At 36.9% G+C, this 9,348-nt stretch overlaps 1 protein-coding gene across 4 annotated transcripts in view; it reads left to right on the top strand.

Moving 5' to 3' along the window:
* Positions 1 to 9,348, top strand: part of FAM126B (family with sequence similarity 126 member B) — an 89,556-nt gene extending 80,208 nt beyond the window's left edge. For 2 of the 4 annotated variants that reach the window (XM_008070781.2, XM_021718918.1), the window contains exons 12-13: positions 1,211 to 1,370; positions 7,018 to 9,348. In XM_008070781.2, the coding sequence (XP_008068972.1) occupies positions 1,211 to 1,370; positions 7,018 to 7,619 (762 nt within the window). In that variant the 3' untranslated portion in view covers positions 7,620 to 9,348. Of the gene's footprint in view, positions 1 to 1,210; positions 1,371 to 2,135; positions 2,304 to 7,017 lie in introns of all 4 variants that reach the window. The other 2 variants (XM_008070782.2, XM_008070779.2) reach the window with 2 other exon arrangements.

The raw sequence follows: 9,348 nt of genomic DNA, 5'->3' as shown, positions 1-9,348 counted from the left end.
GGGCTCAGGCAATCCACTCACCTCAGCCTCCCAAAGGCGCGGGATTACAGGCTGAGCCACCGAGCCCAGCTGGTACAGCTTTTTAAAAAGTCATTTTATTTATATCTTTTTAAATATTTTTAAGCCAAATATAAACTTATTGAGTTAGTACTTGCAGTAGTTCTCTGTTATTTGAATTCTCATTTTTTTTTTCAAGATTCCCTAATCCTACCCTAAAGGTTACATTAAAACAAATGGATAAAGAGATTTAAAAGTATATTATCATAATAATACCTTCCATTTATGAGACTCTTAATAGTTTATCTTTGCAACAATCTTGTATATTAAGTAGAGGTGACATTTCCAAGGCAATATAGGGTAAAGAGATTAGTCATGTAGAGTCCTAGAATGTTTTTTTATTGTCAGCAATCTCTGAGACCTTGTAATAATACTTTTTTCCTACTCATATCTAGAGCCATGTAATAAACACAAAAATAGTTGGCAGATGGAAAGACAAATATTTTTATTACTGATAAAGGCTAAAGTGAAAGACTTAACTCCTTCACATCTAGACCTTGGAACGGCCCATTGGAAAGAAGGTTTGAGTGGGCAGATCAGGCGCCCCCATCCACCCTGCTCCATTCCTCTTGTGCTTGTCCAAGTGGAAAGGGAGAGAAAAGGAGGATCCTATAGCTCAAGACCTTTATAGATTAGTATAACTCAATTAAGAAGCATGGACCAGTCGAATGGCAATCGCTCACCAACCAGGTATCTCACCCTCCTCTTTAGGGAGCAGAAAGTGGTGGGGCAAAAGACCAGAAGAATTTAAGAAACTTTCTCCTTATGTAAACAGAGGAGTGGAGAACATCCTACTGTTTATAAGAGATTACATTTTGCATATTTGTCATTGGAAGAATCAGAAAATTATTCTAAATTGTCTTATATAGGATTCAAATGTTAATTCTTTCTTTGGAATGCTTTTTCTCTTTGAAAGTCAGCAACTTTAAGGAATCAGTGGGATATGTGACTCATATTTTCTAAAATAAATGCTCGTTTGAAAAGCCTGATGAAAAGAACACAGAACAACAGAGTTACACTTCTCACACATTTGTACTTTTATGTGTTATAATACAAGTTTTAAATATATGTGCAAAAAATTATGGAAACATGAAGTATGAGCAAAAACTGTGTATTGATTGTAAATTTGTATAGACTTACATTATCATTTTAGGTTGCTAATGCCATGAAAAACTCATTACCATTTGATGCTCCTGATTCTTCACAAGAAGGCCAAAAAGTACTTAAAGTGGAAGTCACTCCCACAGTGCCGAGGATTTCTCGGACTGCAATCACAACAGCTTCAATCCGTCGTCATAGATGGAGGAGAGAAGGTGAGTAGAAAATTCCCGTAGTCCGCTCATGGATTCAAGGACATTTATCATGGTTTTTATGGACTATATTAGCATATGATATTATAGGACTCTGCATCATCAAAGTAAAATTTTTTGGTTTTTAAAAATAGAACTAGAGTATGTGACTAAATGCCTAACGTGATTTTAATATAAATACATATATTTATGAAATAGAAAGATGTTATTTAGACTGCTGTATGAATTTTAAAACTGAAAATGAGATCAGATTAACTGTTGTCTTTTTTTGAATTACATAATAATAATAGAAAAGAAGTTGCTTTAACTCTGTTACCAGACTAGGGGGGAAGAAGGTGCATGTATGAGCATTGTGGGAAAAAAAAAAACAAAACTATATAAGTGACCAATGTAACAGTGTAAACCAAGCTATTCATAAAATGATTGATTCTTGTTTTTGGATTTTTATCTTTGCTTTTCTTTTTTTAAGTGCTGAATCCAGCAGTCTTTCATAGACATATGGTGCTTGAATAGTCAAGCTTTCTTGCCTAAGAGATATTAATGGCCATTTTAATGATCCCAATTTTTCTGTCCTATTCATTTGCAAACCTCACATTGTTCATCTGCCGCCTTATGTGTGTGTATGCTGTGCACACACATGTAACTATATAAATAGTGTTTGTGTTTATATCATATCCATATATGCATTCTCTTATCTGCCTGGGTCAAAATGCTCAGAAAAGAATAGAGCAGCACAACAGCACTAAAATGTTATATGTTGAATCCCAGATGGCTTTGACTTCTCAAACGAGGCTGACTCGAGTATTCCTGGCTCCCCGATCCAACACGGCTCCACTGACCTAGGGACCAAACGTGTGCAAGAGGGGGAGGTGCTGATGCGCAGGACCCCTGAGCACGGCTCGCCGGAGCCCAACTCAGCAGCAGCCACAACAGAGGGTAGGACAGAGTTGAGGAGGCAGAAATCAGTGAGGCAGTTTCTGGAGAAGGATCCTAGCTTCCTATCCCCAAGCAGAACATCTTTCCATCCTAGTGTGTGTTTTACTACCCCAGGGTGTGTTAGCTCCTCCTTGCAAAGCACCCTCCTTCCCCTTTATGCCTAGCCCAGGTCAAGTACAATCTTTAGTTACCATTTGTGCTGGCCTGGAGTCTGCATCCCTGTGTAATCAGAGAACAGCTTGGCATGGCTACTAACAAGGCCTGGGCCTGTCTCCAAAAAGTCTGCAAATGCTTGGAATTTTTTCATTACTGAGCATGTTTATTCTAACACTAGGAAAGAAAAATGCACCCAATGGACATGAGCCTTAGTCAATATGAGTGATTCATTTATAGAGTAATTTATTCCTTAAAAATCTGTAAAGAGAGTTTTCAAACATTAGTATATCATCTTTGAGAAACTTAAGTGGAGCCGACTAATTTTTCTATAGCCCTAGGGTATTCAGTTAACAATAATTTCTTATCTTTTTGACGGAGTATGCTGGTATTGATCAGCTTTTTATAATCTGCAGATTAAGTTGCTTAGGTCTAACTAGCGATCTACTGACATCTTTCCTCTGTAAATGTGCTGTCCTGGTGCACACTATATTTTGTAATTTATTGTAAATAATGACTGTATTATAGAGCTCTCAAATGGAATTGAAATATATTATTTAGAAGCCAGATGCCCTAATAGATCTTTGTTTCTACAATGTAGGTGTCTCAGAATGAGAGTGTTTTTTTACATGCTCCCCCCACCACCACCACCATTGTCTGTAAAAGAACACTTCTCTCTGATAGGAAAGTATTTACTTGCTTTTTTGCATGTAATTCCATAGGAGTTAGCTTTGTGAAAGAGGGAATTGTAGCCAAATCGTGTTTTAAAGATTATCTAATGTATTGTTGCTGCGAAACCTTTACACTAATTTATGAAATCAACCAAGTAACTTTAAAAGAGGTTACACATTTTTACTCATTTTAAAGACCAAACATACATAAAGCAGTTAACGTCCACCTTAAGGAAGTCTCTTGCTCTTTGGTGCATTGGAAATTTGAGCATGCTCAGTAAGAATCTAAATCTACCCTTTGTTCCCTTGTCAACTTGCCCAGACTGACCTACTTCATGTAACAGTGTTGCATGTGCATGACCTAAGGACCCAAAAAAGTTGGTGCTGTTTTAGAAATCCTTCTTAAAATGGCTGTGAAAAATGCAGCCTTCCCTTTTTTCTTCTGTATCTCTTTATGTTATCCCTAGCAGTGAGTTTTATCTTATATAAACTAATACATGTGGAACCCAGAGTTGGCCTATTTGTCAACATTCTTGATGACTAAATGAGCCACTTGATGTGTATCTACTATTGTTAGAACGTTGGGAGTAATTGTACTAAATGTAGTACTATTATTTAACAGTTGATAACATTCTAGAATGTGTGGGATTAGGTTGAAGCATTTCTTCCAATTCATCAAAAATCAAACACTTTTAAACAAATGGACCAAACTGGAAGTTACTTTTAATATCCTCTAAATCCTATTAAATTATCCTATTTTAATATCTCCTATTAAGTTCCTTGATTGTGTCTGAAGTATCTAAAAAATTAATGTAGACTCATTGTAGTATTAAATCGATATTTAAATTAGGAAGCTAAATTTATAAAAAAAAGGCAGCCATAAATTTAAAAATGTATTAAAGATCCTTTTCAGACCAAGTGCAGTGGCTCACACACCTGTAATCCCAGCACTTTGGGATGCCAAGGAGGGAGGATCGCTTGAGCCTAGGAGTTCAAGACCAGCCTAGGCAACATAGCAAGACCTCGTCTCTACAAAAAAAAATTTAAAATTAGCCAGGCGTGATGGCGAGTGCCTGTAATCCCAGCTACTCAGGAGGCTAAGGTGAGGATTGCTTGAGCCCAAGCGTTTGAGGCTGTGGTAAGCTATGAGTGTACCACTGCACTCTAGCCTGGGCAACAGTGAGACCCAACTCAAAAAAAAAAAGGCCTTTTTTTTTTTGCATGTAATTCCATAGGAGTTTGGGTTAGGAAACTCAAACTTTGGGTTAGGAATGATATTGTTACTAGCTAGGGAGAAAATAACAAAGGAAAATGTTTTGAGATACAATTGCCTTTTTATACCTTGAGGTTTTTTTAAACAGAAGGAAGGAAATTACTAAAATTTATGAAAAGTTTTGGCAATCCTGAAATCTGCAGGAGCTTTTGGATTAACATAGATTATTGACTTAAAGAAAAATGAGGCTGGGCATCGTGGCTCAGGCCTATAATCCCAGCATTTTGGGAGCCTGAGGTGAGAGGATTGCCTGCACCCAGGGGCTTGAGACCAGCCTGAGCAACTTGGTGAGACCTCATCTCTATAATAAAACAAAAAATTAGCTGGGCATGGTGGTGCATGCCTGTAGTTTCGGCTACTTGGAAGGCTGAGAAGGAAGGATCGCCGGAGCCGGGCAGGTCGATGCTGCAGTGGCCGGGAGCAGCCACTGCACTCCAGTCTGGGCGACAGAGTGAGACTACAATTAAAAAAAAAAAAAAAGAAAATATGTTAGCCAGGTGTCGTGGCTCATGCTTGTACTCCCAACTGTGATCATGCCACTGCACTCCAGCTTGGGTGACAAAGTGAGACCCCCCCCCAACTCAAAACAAAAATGGGGGGGTACCCTTCATTAATAAGGGTACCTGATCTCAAACCAGGTGAAGTGGGGACCAAAGTGAGGCCCAAACTTTACCTGTATAATGACCACTTGTATACCTAATCCTGAATTGTACACCTCACATCTTTAAAATAAATAAATAAATAAATAAAAACAAAACATGCTTTCTACTATGAAGGCTTTACATAGTTTTACAATAAAAATTGAGCTTATTATATGTTTAAATTGAAAGAAGAATATAAGCCCATCACCAACCTTCCTCCTGATTGTCAATTAACATTCTATTTGTGACTTTTAAAGCTGTCAATTCCATTATATTGAAACAGCATTTCTTAATATATCAAATATCAATAGATTCTGTTGCATGGTGGCTTTTATGTTATCATCATCTTTATTATGGCCATATTGCTTGGGCATCAGATCTGCATGTAGCAAGAATCAGAAGCTAGCACAGTCTCTCAGTCTCCATTCCTATTTAAATAGACATATCCAATGATACATTTCTGCTCACACTAGTTTTACATTACTAATATCAATTTTGAGCCAATAACTCTTTTTTGGGAGTATTTTGGAGTTCTTTATACTAATTGTAAGTAAATTACTAAAATGATATATTAATATAAAGTTTCTATTTTGAGGTACATTATATCCAGTTCTTTTGAAGAGGTTGAGAGAAATGGTGTTAGCTGCTATTCTTAGTAAATGCGTTTTCATATGGCTTTGCATGTTGATTAAAGATTATTAAACTGCTGGAGATAACAAGGTGCCTTTTACTTTAGAGATAGCCTATTTCATTCTTTAGAAGGAAGAAAATAATACATATGAGAAAATATAGCTAAGAAAATATTTTTATTTTTCTAGGTACTATGTGAAATAAAAGATTGTGTTTAAATATTTTCATATATACTTTCTTTAGTTAACCTATATCTCTAATGTTTGTTTAGATTCTTTCCTAACGTTTTATTTTAACTATAATGTTGATATTTGTTTTGTAGATTCAGGTTAAACTTATTAGCAAACTTCTACCAGTTTTGGAAAGAAGCAAATGCATTACTTTCTAAAAGAATGTTGATCATACTTTCAAGAAGGGAATTGGGCTTTTTGTAAACACAAGCTCAATATATATTCTTCTCTTCTTCTCACAAACACCCAAGACAAGAATTCTGTTGTTAACTGCAGTGTCTGCATGAAATGTGATGTGACAATATTACATGTAATTATGACAATAATACATCTCAATGCTAAGAATCTAAAATATTATATAAGTACTTACATAACAGTATAGAAATGTACAATGTAGAAAATAGAAATTCTTCTTAACTATCCCTGCTGGTTCCATACTCCTGCTCTCTGATAATCAATATTTTTTTCACATTAATTGACCAAGAAAATCTGGAAACTAGTGAGTAAATATGTCCATAAGACAAAATAGATTGTGAAGTTACAGAAAGCAATGTAGTTTTCCAGAAAGCTTTGAGTTGGAAAATGTACTAGTTCCATGTTAAAGGTTTAAGAGCTGTACAGAAGCAGTTAACTATTGAGTAAATATAAAATTATAGTTAAAAAGGGTTTGGCCTGTAGGAATAAATTCGTTTTTGGTATAATTCTGGGTAAATGAAATTAGGAGGGAGTCTCTTTTGCCCAGTCTGTCTTATGGTGAGTTAATGAAGGTATGAGGGGAAAATTTTGTTTTTTTAAATAGGTAGACACAGTCATTTCCAAATAACAGAATGTTTTATAAAGATTTATGCTAACAAAATGTTGTATTTTACCTAGTTTTATGTATGCCTGTGGGTAGTTTTATAAAAGCTGGATTAAAGCTAAATGACCAGAATGAATAGCATATTAGATTTCTGTATAAATTAAAGTTTATTCCCTTAAATTATTTAGGGGAAAGTGTTGATAGTAGGGCTATCGCCAACCTATACCAAACATTACTCAGGAGATGAGGTCAGTGTTATACACAGCAGCTGCTGATTTAATTAGCTATTGCTGAGTCTGTCTGATTTGTCCTTTTAGGTGCTGAGGGTGTAAATGGAGGAGAGGAGTCTGTAAACCTGAATGATGCAGATGAAGGATTCTCATCAGGGGCTTCCCTCAGCAGTCAGCCAGTTGGGACCAAACTACCCTCCTCTTCCCAGAGGGGAAGCTTAAGGAAAGTAGCAGCTGGGCGTTCAGCCAAGGATAAAGAAACAGCCTCTGCCATCAAATCCAGTGAGAGCCCTCGAGAGTCAGTGGTTCGCAAGCAGTATGTACAGCAACCAGCTGATCTTAGTGTAGAGTCAGTTGAGCTGACACCCATGAAGAAACACCTGAGCCTGCCTGCTGGCCAGGTGGTGCCAAAAACCAATAGTTTAAGTCTGATCCGGACAGCCAGTGCTTCCTCAAGTAAATCGTTTGACTATGTAAATGGCAGTCAAGCAAGTACCAGCATTGGGGTTGGCACTGAGGGAGTTACTAATTTAGCAGGTAACAATGCTAATCGGTATTCAACTATCAGTTTGCAGGAAGACCGGCTAGGTCAAGCTGGCGAAGGTAAAGAGCTCCTCAGCCCAGGAGCCCCCTTAACCAAGCAGTCTCGATCCCCAAGTTTCAATATGCAGCTAATATCCCAGGTGTAGTTTTGACACTCTCTCCTTTCTGCTTACCTTTTAAACTGAACATTTCATTGTGCAAGAAGACACTTCATCTCACATTGTGAAAATATTGGGCATCATAATCTGATTTGATTTAGTTTAGGTATCTTCATACTGTATTTTGTATGGAAACAGCAATAAGGTTTTCTTTTCCCTCCTTCCTCTATCTTCACCCATTCCTTGTCAATGTGTTTGTGAAGCAGTATGAAATGTTCGCCTTTTCCATGCCTTCCTTTCTCCTTGGGGTGATGTGCAATCCATCGTAGGCTGATCGGTCCCATTTCAACACTGTGAGACTGAGGATATGTTAGAGGAAATGGTGTATATGATCCCTATGAAATGATGCTTTGGCTTTTGTTTAAAAACAAAACGGGTTTGTTCTCATAATCCATAGAACTATGAAGATTACTGGATCATATTTTTTCTCTCTTAACCAGGAGTGCCTCAGAGATTCTGCTATGACTTTGGACTTCTCTGAGTCTGTGCAGTCATTTTCTGGAGAAGCATGGGGAAAGGTAGTAGACTGCTGCACTTTTCCATTACGATGAGGGTAGCTGTTTTTTCCCCCATCTCCTTTATCCCCAGGACATAAATGTTCAATTAGTGAGGTATTTAAATCAAGTTGTGACCACCTCCCTTGGAGGGCAGGGCTCTAAGTTGATTGTGTAATTGATAATGCACTTTCTCAATGGCTCTATAGTCATTATTAACATGTCTTCCCTCTTCCCCACAAGGACATATGGTCATTTCTGTCCTTAAAGTTTGAACAACTAGCAAATCAGAAAACCCAAGGGGCATGTTCTATTTCCCAGGAATGATCGACACTTTGGTGCTGGGGTTTTGTGGGGGGAGGGGTGGTTTTTGTTTAGCTTGTGGGGGATTGTGTGTAAGGGGAAGTTTTTTGATTGTTTGTTTTTTTTTTTTTAATTTTCCTTTGTGAACTGATAATGACTGAAGTCAAGTAAGTACATCTTCAGGTAAAGAGAGGGATTTCTCAGTCCACTTTCTGTGATGATAGACTAATAGAGAAACCCTTTCAGCTGCTTTCTAGATGTACCTAAATTCAGTCAGATATTCTGGATTAAGAAACCTGAAGTTCTGATAGATTATATCCTCCAATGAAATGCATCAGGGACAGAAAATTGGCTGAAAACACTGACGTGTCAATGTGACACATTTTTATAGAACATTTCTACCAGGGGGTACTGACTTGATTTCTCCTACAAGGACCACACTGCCTTTGTGTTTAATGTAATGCAATTTATGTACCTTCTAATCATATATCTGCAAAGTTTTTCATTTTTATAAAACTTTGAAATCATGCCAGTAAGCTATGTTGAATGTATGTAAGTAGCATTTGGTAACTGCTGAGAGGCTACAAAAACATTGATAAACAAAATTTTTGTTCTGATTTGGTTGGATAAGATTTTATTATAACGTCTTCTGGGTCTCAGGCGCTAATGTTTGAAAAAGAAGGGAATAGGTTGGGCTTTTGAAAATCAGTGTATTATGACTTGAACTGTTACACATTATCCTTCCACAAAACTCATCAGCACTATCAGTGCTGTGTACATTTAGATGTTTTTATTATTGTGAAAGAAAAAATATACTGAATTTATAGAAAGCAAGAATTCTTCTAATTAACAAAGTTGAAAGTTTGTCTCTATCAACTAAAATTACAATAGATTTTGAGAAATAAAATAACCAGAAAAAA

The sequence above is a fragment of the Carlito syrichta genome, unplaced genomic scaffold (genome assembly GCF_000164805.1).
Source record: "Carlito syrichta isolate Samal-C Ts95f unplaced genomic scaffold, Tarsius_syrichta-2.0.1 Scaffold314013, whole genome shotgun sequence".
NCBI classification, from domain to species: domain Eukaryota; kingdom Metazoa; phylum Chordata; class Mammalia; order Primates; family Tarsiidae; genus Carlito; species Carlito syrichta.
Note: the sequence above shows the minus strand (reverse complement) of the source record. Positions and strands in the feature narration are given on the sequence as shown.